Source organism: Coregonus lavaretus (assembly GCF_964263955.1).
Source record: "Coregonus lavaretus genome assembly, chromosome: 14".
Classification (NCBI taxonomy): domain Eukaryota; kingdom Metazoa; phylum Chordata; class Actinopteri; order Salmoniformes; family Salmonidae; genus Coregonus; species Coregonus lavaretus.
Genome location: NC_140001.1, coordinates 13445093 through 13461753, shown reverse-complemented (window position 1 = coordinate 13461753; position 16661 = coordinate 13445093). Strand labels below are relative to the sequence as shown.

The following is a 16661-nucleotide window of genomic DNA, read 5'->3' as shown; positions in this document are numbered from 1 at the left end:
GTGTTAAATAAATGATTGTCTTTTCTCCTTCTCGATATAGCCAAAGATGGAGCATGAAAACCCATTCTTTGAATGACATTAAACTCAACAAAATTTCATCAAGAGAGAGCTTCTGAGTGGACAGTGGAATATTCTAAATGGTCTAGGCTACTCATGGACATGTGACTGCTTTTATTGTGACTTACCTGGAGTGCCAAAGGTGTTTGATCTGAGCAAGATTTGCAGGTCATCAATTTCTAGCACAACAGGCACCTTTAAAGTGCCACTGTAACTATAATTTAAAGGAATGCTTTCATTGATGTAATTTCAACGTAGGACAACACATATTTCGAAACTTAAGTAAATGTAACTTATTTGGGCAGGTATAGGCTTACATTTGTTTAGACATCCAGCAGAGTTGTTAGGTTGTATCCTGCACGTGGCAGGTGTCCCAACATGAAAACAAAACGGATTCGAAGCTGATCCTCTCTGTGTGTGGACCGACTGTGGCACATCTTGCCTCCCTCCGGACACTCGGTCTTGGACCATGGATGTGGTCTCTACGAGTGCCATGCTCTCACAGGTGTTCTTTTTTCTGCACTTTGTTACTTTGACACTTGGCCAGTATGACATATGCAAGTCGCTGGTTAGTATGGATGATGGACAAACATGGGAGTTTTACGCATGCCAGCCCAAACCCATGGCTATGAAGGAGTTCATGCAAATTACGGTGGATCCCCCTGGCATCACTTGCGGCAATCCCCCGGAGAGGTTCTGTACTCTGGTAAGTTTCAGTTTTATGATTTTTACAATAGGCCTAAACTTTGTTGAAGTGTTGTCTCTATAACAGAAAACTGACATGGAAGTAGTTGTTAATTAGGATTTGGGTATGGTATCTGATCCTTTTACCTCAAGCTAATGGCAGGACAATGTTGGCATGACAATGTATCTTTTCTATGAGACAACTCAGGACAGAAGAGTTGAAACCTACTTTTAGTACTTTTTATTATAGTGAAAAATGTAAACAAAAGACTTAAAGACAATTCAAATTGAGTGTGGAATCCCAATCACTGTCTCAATAAATACACCAATATATAATATAATATAATATAATAACTTAATTATATAAAATAAACATACTCTATATTTTATATAAATATTAAATATGATTTGAATTTAATATCACTATATGAAAAATATCTAGCAGCAGCAATATACTTTGACACATTTTTTTTGCTCTGATCTGCTGTTTTCAGGGTGTAACAGAAAATCAGAAAACACTTTTTATCTTCAAAGTCGTCTGGTAATTAAATATTAGTACATTGTACACAATGTTACACAGGTTTATGAATCAATACAGTAATGTATTACCTGACGGATGCATACTAAAACACACTGAGTCTATCTCTGGTTATTTAACTAAGTAAAAATGTGTTTGATTCTCAAACAATATTATTAGATTAGGTTTGTTTTGTGTTTGTGGAACTGTGCCTTCCTACGGGACTCCCGCCTGGAGTGATACTACCCTAATTTATAATAGGGCTGGGAATTGCCAGGGACCTCATGATATGATATTATCACGATACTTAAGTGCTGATATGATATGTATTACGATTCTCACGATTCTATACATTGCAACCTGATACTGTGTTTTGATGTTCCAAACATATTGTTCACTATACTGTCTGTCTGCTGCAGAGAGACGAGAGAGAGCATGAGAAAATTAGCTTTGATCAGTCATGGAAATAGAAGTGCTAAAAATATGTTGGCTCACTATTTAAAAAGAAGATAGAGAAGAAGCTATAGGATGAAAAATACCAGAGTTTTGGCACAGGTACAGCTGACTATATATTATTTTTATTTTTAACTAATCGATACTTGGAGTCAAGAATCGTTATCGTCCCAAAATAATATTGCCATATGTAACTGTAGCGATCCCCCCCCCCCCCCCCCCCATCACTAATTTATAACAAACATTGTTTAACAGGACACACTACACTATGGGACTATGAGAGCGGCACTATCATGAGCTCATGTGAATGGTATAGGGCTACATGTACATTTATTTGTAGTATTTTGTGTTCTGTAAAGCTATAAGCTTGTATATAGAGTACCAGTCAAAAGTTTGGACACACCTACTCATTCAAGGGTTTTTCTATATTTTTACTATTTTCTACATTGTAGAATAATAGTGAAGACATCAAAACTATGAAATAACACATATGGAATCATGTAGTAACCAAAAAAGTGTTAAACAAATCAAAATATGGGGGCGCTGTTGGAAGCCAAGGATGTAGCACGCGTCTCCCTATCGCTCCTGAGTTAGTGACCAAATTTATATATTTAACTTTGCAAAACTGCATACATTTCTGTTTGCCCGGGCGTCTGAAGAGACCCATAAACAACTCAGTTCAAGTTTAATAAATTTAAATTCGTAATGACATCAACCCGACCAAAAACAGAGTCTGCAAGAGCAGGCCGCAACAAGCCTGCAACTTCTCCCGACTCACCCCCGCCACCGAACGCTGCCAATGCCGGCCCCACGGAAACACTGACTGTGGAGATGCTGCAATCCGTGATAGGCACCCTCAAAGCCGACATTTTCGGAAAAATTGACTGTCTCTCTACCAATCTCAGGTCAGAGATATCAACGATCAAAGACGAGCTTAAAAAATCTATCGAGAGTATACAGAATAAGCTCGACGCACATGGGGTGACTTTATCGGATTTGGAGCGAGGTGCTACAGACCACAGCACTCGCATTAGCGAGCTAGAGGCTAACGTCGGCTCATTGACAACTAGGGTGGCATTCCTCGATAATAGATGCGAAGATATGGAAAGTAGAATGCGGAGGAACAACATTCGTCTACTGGGAATACCGGAGGGAGTGGAGGGCCCAAGGCCCACGGAGTACATGGCCCAGCTACTTCAGGAGCTGCTCGGGCTAGAGGAGAAGCCATTGCTAGACCGGGCTCACCGCACTCTGCGTAGCCGACCCAGGGATGGAGAACCCCCACGACCATTTGTCATCAGGGTGCATTTCTTTCACGTCCGCAACGACATACTGAGAAGATCGGGAGAAGCATCCCCTCTTCTACATAAGGGTAAAAGAGTCTCGATATTTGCGGACTACACAACAGCTGTGGCTAAGAGGCGGGCTAGCTTTGGAGCTGTGAAACGCCAACTACACGCCTGCCCGGGCGTGAAGTTCGGCCTCATCTACCCTGCGGTTTTGAGACTGACTTTACCGGACGGCTCCATGCACAGATTCGAGGACCCGGCTATAGCGGCAGATTTCATCAACAAGAACGTGAAAGCGGCTGTTGTACCGCATGGTGTGTAACAAATGGTTGGCTAGCTGGTCTTCCTAGCAGGCTAGTTAGCAGGCCGAATGGGTGACTAACGAAGCCATCTTTGCTGGGTTCATCGACATATGAATGTCATTCTCTTTTTTATCTCTTTATTTCCAGCCCAGGTTTGCCGCCTCTAATGCCAATATCTGGGGGTCTGCATGGCTGTTTCAGTTTGATCATTTACCATCTGCGTCGAGGTTAAACCTCTCTTAATCGAGGATAGTTTTCCTTAGACTCTATTGGGGACCATTCTATCCATGTTTGGCTTACTCTAGTTAAATGGTCACTAATCTTAGGTAGCACAGAGTAAGAGTTATCATGCTTAGCTCTAAACTTTCTTCGTATTTAGGGTTTTGCTTGCATCTCATTTGGGGAGATGCTTCGGCAAGGGCGGGTGTGAGGGAAGGGTTTGTTCACTCTCTATTTGTATATAGTTTGTATATGTTTTTTGTGCCTCTTCGTTTGTCTTTGTTTTTTTACATTTGCGCTTTTAGGTTCAACTAAGATCTTCAGTTTACATTGTACCTTGTCCTTTACACATCCTCTCTCTCTCTTAAGATATGACTCAGCCTAGTGTAGCCCATACTGCTGGAGGGAATGGCTTTAATTTTCTTACTTGGAACTGCAGGGGCATAAATAACCCAGTTAAACGTAGTAAGGTGCTACACCATCTTCATCATTTGAAAGCTCACATCATCTTTCTCCAAGAAACTCATCTGAAGGTATCACAACACTCAAGTCTTAGGTGCAGATGGGTGGGTCAGGTGTTCCATTCCTCATTTCAGAGTAAGGCGAGAGGGGTGGCTATTTTACTTCACAGATCGGTACCTTTTACATGTTCTAAGGTGATCGCAGATCCCCATGGTAGATATATAATTGTCAGTGGTAGGCTGCTCAATACAAAGGTTCTTCTTGTTAATATCTATGCTCCTAATTGGGACAATGGTGATTTTTTCAAATCGGTTTTCTCAACACTCCCAGATATGTCCACCCATATGTTGATTTTAGGAGGTGACTTTAACTGTTGGTTAGACCCACAATTGGATCGATCCTCCACTAAACCTACCACCTTATCAACCTCAGCTAGAGTTGTTCGAACCTTTATGTCTGAATTCGCAGTCTCAGATCCTTGGAGAATGGTTAATCCAGCTGGGAAAGCATACTCTTTTTTCTCATCGGTTCACCACACTTTTATGCGCATAGACTACTTCCTTGTTGATGACCGGCTCCTCCACTCCATAACTTCATGTTCATATAACCCAATTGTTGTATCTGACCACGCCCCTGTTACTATGGAAGTAGCTTTTCAAAATGTTGACAATCAGTGACCGCCTTGGCGACTAAAAACTCAACTGCTCAGTAATGAACACTTTGTCAATTTTGTTTTGAGTCAAATCGACTTTTTCATGATTACAAATAGAACCCCAAACATCTCTGCGTCTACTCTCTGGGAAACTTTGAAAGCTTATATCAGAGGTGAAATTATCTCCTACACCGCACATGAGAACAAATTGAAAAGGAATAGGTTATCTATGCTAACACGCTGTATTGCCCAATTAGATGACATTTATGCCGTTTCACCATCCCCGGATATTTATAAGGAACGTTTAACTCTGCAAGCAGAATTTGACACACTATTAACAGACCAGGTTACTGAAATGCTTGTCAAGTCTAGGAGCACTTACTATGAACAAGGAGATAAAGCCAGTAAATTATTAGCTCACAAGTTACGTCAACAATCATCATCATCTCAGATTACAAAAATTCGTACATCATCTGGGATATCATTAGATCCTGGGGGGATCAATGAGGAGTTCAAGAGCTTTTACCAGTCTCTATATACCTCTGAAAGTAAAGCGGATACACTGGAATTGGATGATTTCTTCCACTCACTATCTGTGCCTTCGGTCAGCCGGGACTTGGTTAAAAAATTAGAGCAGCCGATCACTGTTGAAGAACTGTCTAACGCTGTCAAATCCCTTCAATCTGGGAGAAGCCCAGGGCCTGATGGCTACCCGACAGAGTTTTATAAAAAGTTTATCACCAAAATAGCCCCTATTCTAATTGAAATGTACAATGATGCATTTGTAAATGGTGCTCTCCCACATACTCTCACTCAAGCAACCATTTGTGTTATTCTTAAAAAAAACAAAGACCCTCTTGACTGTGCATCATACCGTCCAATTAGCCTGCTAAATGTGGACTATAAAATTCTAGCCAAAATTCTGGCAACGCGGCTAGAAACAGTCCTCCCATCAATTATCTCTCCGGATCAAACAGGATTTATAAAAAATAGACACTCATTCTTCAATCTCCGAAGATTATTTAATATTATATACAATCCTTCTGTCGACAATACCTCTGAAGCCATTATATCCCTGGACGCGGAGAAAGCGTTTGATCGGGTGGAATGGAAATACCTTTTTTACACTCTAAATAAATTTGGCTTTGGCTCCAAATTCATGACCTGGATAAAACTTCTGTACTCATCCCCCCAAGCCTCTGTCAGGACTAATAACACTCAATCAGATCGCTTCCCTTTGCAAAGATCGACACGTCAGGGTTGCCCTTTAAGTCCCTTACTGTTTGCCCTCGCCATAGAGCCACTTGCAATAGCACTTCGCTCCAACCCCCTCATCAAAGGCATAGTCAGATACGGGCACGAACACAAACTGTCTTTATATGCAGATGATTTATTAATATACACATCCAATCTTTCTGTCTCTGTCCCTGCTGCCCTTGCCACTTTCGCATCCTTCGGTCACTTATCAGGGTATAAACTAAATCTCAGTAAAAGTGAATTGATGCCACTTAACATGGCTGCAAAAAAAATCCCCTTTACATAACTTGCCATTTAAAATAGCTCACAGTAGTTTTATTTATCTCGGGGTACATGTCACAATTAGGTTTGAAAACCTTTTTCAAGCCAGCTTTGCTCCTCTCTTAACCCGTACTAAGGACGATTTGGAACGGTGGTCTTTGCTACACCTCTCCTTAGTTGCTAGAATTAACTCTATTAAAATGAATACTCTCCCTAAATTCTTATACCTCTATCAGTGCCTTCCAATATTTCTACCCAATACATTTTTCAAAAAGATCGACGGCCTAATTCTACCCTTTATATGGGACAAAAAGCCTCCTAGGATGCGAAAACAGCTCTTGCAGAGGCCCAAACCAGACGGCGGTCTAGCTCTACCAGATTTCAGATTCTATTATTGGGCCGCTAACCTTAGGATCATTCAGTACTGGTTGCAGAGCAGAGTGATATTCCCACCCCCAACTTGGCTGGAGATGGAGGCTGCCTCGTCTACACCGGCATCACTGTCTTCCCTCGCTCACTCCTCTATTACAGGCCCTTACTCCTCCTTCACCAATAATACATGTGTCAAAACAACATTGAAGATCTGGAATCAATTTAGGCGCCACTTTGGGTTTCAAACAACCTCTTCCTTGGCTCCGGTAGCCTCAAACCCAGCTTTTCCCCCATCTATGATTGATGGTGCTTTCTCAACATGGTCTAATCTCGGTATTAAAAGATTCAGAGATCTGTATACTAACAATACATTTAGTACGTTTCAACAATTATCAGCTAAATTTGGTCTCCCCAGACATCATTTTTTTAGGTTCTTACAAGTCCGGAGTTACGTCCGCAGCATAGATCCAGGATTCCCCAACCTTTCTGGTGGAACACAGTTCGACACATTTCTCACCCCACTTCCTAATCAGAAAGGCACATTGTCAAAAATCTATAGTCAAATTTGCTCACTACAAGCCATCTCATTAAACAATATCAAATCCTCTTGGGAGGAGGAACTGGGTGAGGAAATATCTGATGAACTATGGGAAGGGGCACTCAAAAGGGTACATAGCTCTTCTATTTGCGCTCGACACGGCCTCATCCAATGCAAACTCATTCATAGGGCCCACTGGACCAAAGCAAGACTATCAAAAATTTACAAGGATGTGAACCCTAATTGTGTTCGATGTAACCAGTCCCCTGCTAATCATGTGCACATGTTTTGGTGCTGCCCATCTCTTGTTGGTTTCTGGAAAGACATCTTTAACACACTCTCAGAATTAAGCGGCACACAGATCGAGCCAGACCCTCTCATTGCATTATTTGGAGTTTCCTTACCCACAATACAATTGACCAAAATGAATAAGGATGTAATTGCCTTTGTCACGTTGTTAGCGAGACGATTAATTTTACTTAGATGGAAATCCTCTGCAGCCCCTTCTCATGCTCTTTGGTTTAAATCTATTTTGAATTACATAAAGTTGGAGAAAATAAAACAGACACTCAATGGGTCTGTAGACAAATTCTATGCAAAGTGGGCTCCCTTCTTTTCTTATGTTAAAAGAATACATTTCCCTGCAGTTCCAGAGTGATGTATATTTATATATTGGTGATGTAAGAAGCCTGGTATGTGCATATACGACATCTCGGATGTTAAGGACGGTAATAACTGTGCTAGCTGACCTATAACAACTGGATCAAAACAGATATTTTTCCTTTTTTTTTTTTTTTTTTTTTGTGTGTTTTATCTTACTTATGTATTTAATGTCTATTTTTTCTTTCATGTCTGTCTCTCTATGTTTTGCTGTATCGTTGTCTTCAAATTGTTGTTCCATATTCATACCAAATAACTTTCAAGTGCAATTATTTACTAAATGCTGGTACTGAAAATTCAATAAACAAAGTATATAAAAAATTTTTTAAAAATAAAAGAAATATATATATATTTTATATTCTTCAAAGTAGCCACCCTTTGCCTTAATGACAGCTTTGCACACGCTTGACATTCTCTCAACCAGCTTCATGAGGTAGTCACCTGGAATGCATTTCAATTAACAGGTGTGCCTTGTTAAAAGTTCATTTGTGGAATTTCTTTCCTTCTTAATGTGTTTGAGCCAATCAGTTGTGTTGTGACAAGGTAGGGATGGTATACAGAAGATAGCCCTATTTGGTAAAAGACCAAGTCCATATTATGGCAAGAACAGCTCAAATAAGCAAAGAGAAACGACAGTTCATCATTACTTTAAGACATGAACTTTGAACGTTTCTTCAAGTGCAGTCGCAAAAACCATCAAGCGCTATGATGAAACTGGCTCTCATGAGGACCGCCCCAGGAAAGGAAGACCCAGAGTTTGCTGCAGAGGATAAGTTCATTAGAGTTAACTGCACCTCAGATTGCAGCCCAAATAAATGCTTCACAGAGTTCAAGTAACAGACACATCTCAACATCAACTGTCCAGAGGAGACTGCGTGAATCAGGCATTCATGGTCGAATTGTTGCAAAGAAACCACTACTAAAGGACACCAATAATAAGAAGAGACTTGCTTGGGCCAAGAAACACGAGCAATTAGATCGGTGGAAATCTGTCCTTTGGTCTGATAAGTCCAAATGTGAGATTCTTGGTTCCAACCGCCGTGTCTTTGTGAGACACAGAGTAGGTGAACGGATTATCTCCGCATGTGTGGTTCCCACCGTGAAGCTCGGAGGAGGAGGTGTGATGGTGTGGGGGTGCTTTGCTGGTGACACTGTCGGTTATTTATTTAGAATTCAAGGCACACTTAACCAGCATGGCTACCACAGCATTCTGCAACGATATGCCATCCCATCTGGTTTGTGCTTAGTGGGACTATCATTTGTTTTTCAACAGGACAATGACCCAAACACCTCCAGGCTGTGTAAGGGCTATTTGACCAAGAAGGAGAGTGATGGAGTGCTGCATTAGTTGACCTGGCCTCCACAATCCCCCGACCTCAACCCAATTGAGATGGTTTGGGATGAGTTGGACCGCAGAGAGAAGGAAAAGCAGCCAACAAGTGCTCAGCATATGTGGGAACTCCTTCAAGACTGTTGGAAAAGTATTCCAGGTGAATCTGGTTGAGAGAATGCCAAGAGTGTGCAAAGCTGTCATCAAGGCAAAGGGTGGCAAAGGGTGAATCTCAAATATAAAATATATTTTGATTTGTTTAACACTTTTTTGGTTACTAGATGATTCCATATGTGTTATTTATTCTACAGTGTAGAAAATAGTAAACATAAAGAAAAACCCTTGAAGGAGAAGGTGTGTCCAAACTTTTGGCTGGTACTGTATGTGTAAGCTCAGTTTTTTGGGGATGGTGCTGACAAGGGTCTAAGAGAGGCTGACAATGTTGCTGTGGGCAGCTAGTTGGCTTGATTGTAGAATAAACAGATGTATAATTTCTCCAGTTGGGCTGTACTACATGGGGACACTGTGAACTGTAGGACTACAACAAAAGGACAAATCATATTTGGAACCCATGAAGAGAGGAGGTCACAGGTCAAATAATGATCACACAGCATAACATGTACACTTTGATACTATGTTATCTGCAACTTCTGGTGATCAATTGTTATATAGCCATATACTCACTCACTCTGATTTGAGCATCTGTCTTTGTGTTTAGTGACAAGTCACTAACACTAATACAATATGTAGCATCCACCTGGTTAATGCTCACAGCAGCTTTCTTTGTGCCAGATTGCAAACCCAGGATTGGCTGTGGTAGTGGAGAGGTTTGGATGGATTGTGCCAAATTGAAAGGGGGATAATTAGAGATAGCCATGAAAACATGAGCCAGGTTGCAACATCGAGCCTAACACCCTGTCTCTTAACATGATTGATACAGGATCTTTAGAGGCCACAGGGAGTCCAGACAGACAGTCAGATTTTAAGTGTCATCCAAAGGAAGGCACCTTTTGCAGGGTTGGTAGTATTCTCATCACTACCCCGCGGGGCAATTGGATCTCCTTACACCCCCCAACAGGCCCTCTAACATCAACTCCAGCAGCAACTTGATTTTGAGGCAGTCTCTCTTCCAAGCCCTATCCAGGCCCAACCCTGCTTAGCTTCAAACGGAAGCCAGAGATGCGGCAGGGTGGTGTGGTTGTTGCCATAAGCCTACTACCGGTAGCACCAATCTGATTGTTAATGAACATTGACTAAAGTGAAAGACTTCTTAGCTTCTCTTTAGCCCCAAAGTAGTCATGAACATTTTATGAGACGTAAAGTGGACTGCTGTTGACTGTGCTGTTGAAGAATGAAGACTTAGCGTCAGTGTGCTTCTATGGCAAGAAGCCCGTTGGTAAATGACCGTTCCTCCAGTGGTCTGACCACTGACCATTTAACTTATGGAAAGGTAAACATCCCATACAGCTAGGCTACATTTACACAGGCAGCCCAATTCAGATCTTTTGCCAATTATTTGCATATCTGATACCTATCTGATCTGTTCCCTAATGTGTAAAGAGCAAAAAAACACATGGAATCAGATCTTTTGACTTCGATTTATACCACTTCCATATGTGGATCTGAATCCTGATGCAAACCCGATCCTCCATATGTGACCTCTGTCTGGACATTCAGATCAGATTTTTTGGCTCTGACGTGTTTAAAAAAATATGTGCACATGACCTGCCGTTACACACATGACCTGCCATGACAACCACCCCAAAATGTTAAGGAACAGCGACAGGAAATGAGCATTGCATCTGTGTGCTACTGCAGAGGCTACATCAGTGTGAATGAGAATATGTGTCACTTGTAAAACTGAGTGTGGACAGTCAGAAAAAAATATTGGATATACAAGATTCCAGAAATGTTCCATATGCACAAAAAGCTTATTTCTCTAAAATGTTGTGCACAAATCTGTTTACATCCCTGTAAGTGAGAATTTCTCCTTTGCCAAGATAATCCATCCACCTGACAGGTGTGGCATATCAAGAAGCTGATTGAACACCATGATCATTACACAGGTGCACCTTGTGCTGGGGACAATAAAAGGCCAATCTAAAATGTGCAGTTTTGTCACTCAACACAATGCCACAGATGTCTCAAATTTGAGGGAGCGTGCGATTGGCATGCTGACTGCAGGAATGTCCACCAGAGCTGTTGCCTGAGAATTTAATGTTCATTTCTCTACCATAAGCCGCCTCCAACGTCATTTGAGAGAATTTGGCAGTACGTCCAACCGGCCTCACAACCGCAGACCACGTGTAACCACGCTAAGCCAGGACCTCCACATCCGGCTTCTTCACCTGCGGGATCGTCTGAGACGAGCCACCCGGATAGCTGATAAAACTGTGGGTTTGCACAACTGAAGAATTTCTGCACAAACTGTCAGAAACCGTCTCAGGGAAGCTCACCTGCGTGCTCGTCCTCCTCACCTGGGTCTTGACTTGACTGCAGTTCGGCGTCGTAGCCGACTTCAGTGGGCAAATGCTCACCTTCGATGGCCATTGGCACGCTTGAGAAGTGTGCTCTTCACAGATGAACTCCGGTTTCAACTGTACCGGGCAGATGGCAGACAGTGTCGTGAGGGCGAGCGGTTTGCTGATGTCAATGTTGTGAACAGACTGCCCCATGGTGGAGTTATGGTATGGGCAGGCACATCTCTGTGGCTCAGAGGCGCCTGCAATTAAAGGGACAGTTAACAAAAAAGTTACATTAAAGGGACAGTTAACTAAAATGTTACGTTAAAGGGACAGTTAACTAAAAATTGTCTGAAACATGAGCCTTTTCTACAGTATCTGTGACCAACAGATTCTTATCTGTATTCCCAGTCATATGAAATCTATAGATTAGGGCCTAATTAATTCATTTCAATTGACTGATTTCATTATATGAACTGTCACTCAGTAAAATCTTTGAAATTGTTGCATGTTGCGTTTATATTTTAGTTTAGTTTAGAAAGAAAATCAGATCTGGGTTTTCAGGGTGGCTGTGTGAAGCGAAAGGGAAAGGGGGATATCTAGTCAGTTGTACAACTGAATGCATTCAATTGAAATGTGTCTTCCGCATTTAACCCAACTCCTCTGAATCAACACAGCCTATGCGTTGCAGATTGTAGCCTACATAAATGACATATTATGTACTTTAGATATTGAGTGCACTCAATTGACAACCTTTTGGAAAGCAACTTCATTGATTAGAATAAGCCATCCCCCTATTGAGTATGTTGGCTTTCCTTGGAAAAGTTTCCCAGCCCATGAATGATTTAGAGCAAACACTGTATCTGTCAATGTAGGCCCACAGGAGATGCCGTTGCATTTTTACTCAGTGCTTTGCCCCCCCCCCCCCCCCCCCCCCATGCATGATGTTAGCTGATGCTGGGAAGAGAACAGACTCTGTATGTAGCATTGCTTAATGAGAGGAGGAAAGAGGTAAAGTAATACTGAGAGAGGGAGGGAGGGAGGGAATTAGAATGGAGGGAATGAGGGAGGGAGGGAGCTAAGCAAAACACCAAAATCCGACCCACTTCTGATGTAATTATACACACATTGAAAGACAAAGAGAGGAGACAGACAGTGTCCATATGTGAAGTGAAGCATCACTGCCACTCTCAATCCTATGAGCTCAAATTATTATTTATCAACAGAAATGCCCTAGATTGCAGTTGTACATTTTAGAATGCAAAAACATCCGTAACTAAAAATAGCATTGCAGGTTACAACACAGCAGTGGAGTGCACTATAGAAAGGAATTCAATTTGGTACACTATTTGCAGTGTGTAATGAGAACTGTTCAGATTAGATATGTCAACACAGTGTATTTATCCTACCGGTAGAGAGGTACTGTAATGTCACAAACGTGCAGCTTTGGCCAGTTTTGTCCTAGCAGCTTCAGCCCCCCTCCTGTGCTCCCAAAGGGGAAAGATTTCATCCCATTTGGCTATGACCACATGCAATAATCTCCATCTGCCTGTTTTCATGCCACTGGAGGTCTTGGGGGATTCTCAAATTAAGTTGTTAGTGTGGTAATCATCTACTTTCACCTTTCAGGGGATTACAAGATTTTTAGGAAACCAACATGAAAAAAATATGGTTTTTAATTGATTACATTCCGATTTTGAACAGCCCTTTTACAGTGCTGTGAACATTATACAGTGTGTGTGTGTGTGTGTGTGTGTGTGTGTGTGTGTGTGTGTGAGTGCGTAGATTAAAAGACAGTAGGCTGTGGTCCATTCTGGGAAGGGTGAGGGTCTTTTCTCTCTGGTATAATTAGGCTGCTGTTTCCCAGCTGTTATATCAGCAGCCCTCTTGTGGGAGCTTCCTTCACTGTAATTAAGTCAAGCAAGAGAAGAGTGGTGACACATCTCTCCAGGTGGGTAAATAGCAGTGCTAAACACTAGCATCCCATACAGTACATGGCTCTCCATCCACACCAATGTAGTTGGGCATGTTTGTGGACTGTGGTCCTGTCCAAATCTCTGGGCTCTCCTCTCCTCTCCTCTCCTCTTCTCTTCTCTTCTCTTCTCTTCTCTTCTATTTCGGTCAGTGCAGTTCCACAGATGTCCCTCGGATTGGACTTAAAGACCATTTCTTAACAATGTCTTAACAATGTCGACTGGCTGACTGTGATTGGACTTAACAATGTCGACTGGCTGACTGTGATTGGACTTAACAATGTCGACTGGCTGACTGTGATTGGGCTTAATAATGTCGACTGGCCTCTGACTGTGTAAACAAACTGATGAGGTAATCTTCAGGGTAGGTCAGAGGTCAGTGATCCTTGGTCACACACAGTCTGAACCTCATCAACGGAGCTGCCGTAGTGCCTTACCAATGCTATTAGACTACAGCTTAAAGGGGGGATCAGTGGAGGGCTTCCACTCTAGCAGAGAGAGAAACCCCTCTGTTATCAGAATAGATAGAACGTTGGATTGTCTCAAAAACACGAGACCCGTTGGTCATTGAAAGGGGATTGAGGTGCACGATCATCTCCAGTTTGTGTGTGTGTGTGTGTGTGAGAGAGAGAGCGATCCATTCTGGGTTTGTTGACAGAATTCCCCACGGCTGTCACTGAGAAGTGGGCGAACAGTCTGCTTAGCGCTGAGCTTCTCTTTAACTGTGACAGGAATCCTGTGTGGATAATTGCTGGAGCGGTTTAGTGGAGAAAGCTACCTGGTGTAGCAGTTGGACTGGATTTGTGTGCTCTTCAGAGGGAGGCTAGCATTGTGGGCTGAAGGTAGAGGAAGCTGTGCACCTGTTGTGTGTGGTTCTCATAACGCCATGAACATACAGGGGGAAGAATGTAGCACTATCCTGTGTAAGCAGGCAATAATCCTATAAACTGGCATGCATACAACGACGCAAACACACATGCACTTTCATACTCACACACGCATTCAAAAAAGCTGTGGTTGAGGTTTTACAGTACTCTAGCCACATCACTTGAAGCCATCAGACCTAGGTTGAAATACTACACTGAACAAAAATATAAACCAGTCAGTATCTGGTATGACCACCATTTGCCTCATGCAAAGCGACACATCTCCTTCGCATAGAGTTGATCATGCTGTTGATTGTGGCCTGTGAAACGTTGTCCCACTCCTCTTCAATGGCTGTGCAAAGTTGCTGGATATTGGTGGGAACTGGAACACGCTGTCGTACACGTCGATCCAGAGCATCCCAAACATGCTCAATGGGTGATATGTCTGGTGAGTATGCAGGCCATTGAAGAACTGGGACATTTTTAGCTTACAGGAATTGTGTACAGATCCTTGCGACATGGGGATTAATCTGTGAAGAGCACACTTCTCCAGCGTGCCAGTGGCCACCAAAGGTGAGCTTTTGCTTACTGAAGTCGGTTACGACGCTGAACTGCAGTCAAGTCAAGACCCAGGTGAGCTTCCCTGAGACGGTTTCTGACAGTTTGCGCAGAAATTCTTTAGTTTGCAAACCCATAGTTTCATCAGCTGTCCGGGTGGCTCATCTCAGACGATCCCGCAGGTGAAGAAGCCGGATGTGGAGGTCCTGGGCTGGTGTGGTTACACGTGGTCTGCGGTTGTGAGGCCGGTTGGACACACTGCCAAATTCTGTAAAATGACGTTGGAGGCGGCATATGGTAGAGAAATGAACATTAAATTATCTGGCAACAGCTCTGGTGCACATTCCTGCAGTCAGCATGCCAATTGCACGCTCCCTCAAATCTTGAGACATCTGTGGCATTGTGTTGTGTGACAAAACTGCACATTTTAGAGTGGCCTTTTATTGTCCCCAGCACAAGGTGCACCTGTGTAATTATCATGATGTTTAATCAGTTTCTTGATATGCCACACCTGTCAGATGGATGGATTATCTTGGCAAAGGATAAATGCTCACTAACAGGGATGTAAACAAATTTGTGCACAAAATTTGAGAGAAATACGTTTTTTGTGCGTATGGAAAATTTCTGGGATCTTTTATTTCAGCTCATGAAACATGGGACCAACACTTTACATGTTGCGTTTATATTTTTGTTCAGTATATTTGAAATCTATCTAATACAAACTTTTTTGAGTTTTTTTGCCTGTGTGAGAGAAACATTTGTATTAGCATTACTTTAAGTTTAATATAAATGAAAGGTGCGTACAATCCTGTTACTCTGGTTGTGTAAGTTGCTGTTTTCACACAACTCTTTACCTAATTCACCACGGCTGTGCACATCTCGTGTTCTTACCCCCACCCTCTGTACTCTGAAACTCTCGTTATCCTCTATTCTAAAAACAAACAGTTCTTAGAACTTGTAGGAGAACACAGAGGACTCCGAATATTTGGCCACCTCATCCATTAGATATCTGTTGGTTAGACACATTGAGACAGTTGTGGTGGAACCAGCCATGACTAAGCATTTATAGGTCTACTATATAAGACCTCTGTTTGTTTCTGTATGTCAGAGCTCTCTGCCCAACACTCAAGAGTGTGGGGTCGACCAGCCTCATTATTGCAGGGCTCTCAACGATATCAAATAAAGATTGATTGTTTGAAGAAATGACAAAGTCTCTCACTTGATTAGAATTTCCACGACACCTGCCTGCCTGGAGTTCGAGGAAGCTGGGGTTTAGGATTTTTTTTGAATGTTCTATTGGTTCAATTGCAACAGGCAAGCTCAATCAAGCACAAATACAGTATTTGAGATGATTTGCACACACTTAATGTATTGTGAAACCTGTTGTAAAATGTATTTTAATGTTTAACATTTTTATTATAATGTATATTACTGCCTTAATTTTTGCTGGCAGCAGCTAATGGGGATCCATAATAAATACAAATACAAATTCAAATAGTATTTGAACCCAGGCCTGGAAGCCGTGTGGGTGAGGATGACTGTTGGTGACAAGAGTGTGACAGTTTGCACTCAGGCAGACCTATGTGACGTATTGACACTGGGATTTAGAGGTCAGGGATGACCATATAGCAGGCAACCCCCCTTGTTAATCCATTCAGTGTGTAATCCATCTGTGTCAGTCGAACAGTGTTACACCTCAACACTGTTGAAGCTATATCTTTTCGGACATTTAGGTATGCAACGCATCTC

At 42.2% G+C, this 16661-nt stretch overlaps 1 protein-coding gene across 1 annotated transcript in view; it reads left to right on the top strand.

Moving 5' to 3' along the window:
* Positions 1 to 526: 526 nt before the first annotated feature.
* The window catches only part of LOC311141271 (netrin-G2-like), a gene marked incomplete at both ends in the record, with an annotated part of 84164 nt that continues 68029 nt past the window's right edge, over positions 527 to 16661 (top strand). The window contains one exon of the mRNA XM_084176541.1: positions 527 to 763. Coding sequence (XP_084032667.1) covers positions 527 to 763 — 237 coding nt within the window. The remainder of the gene's footprint in view (positions 764 to 16661) is intronic.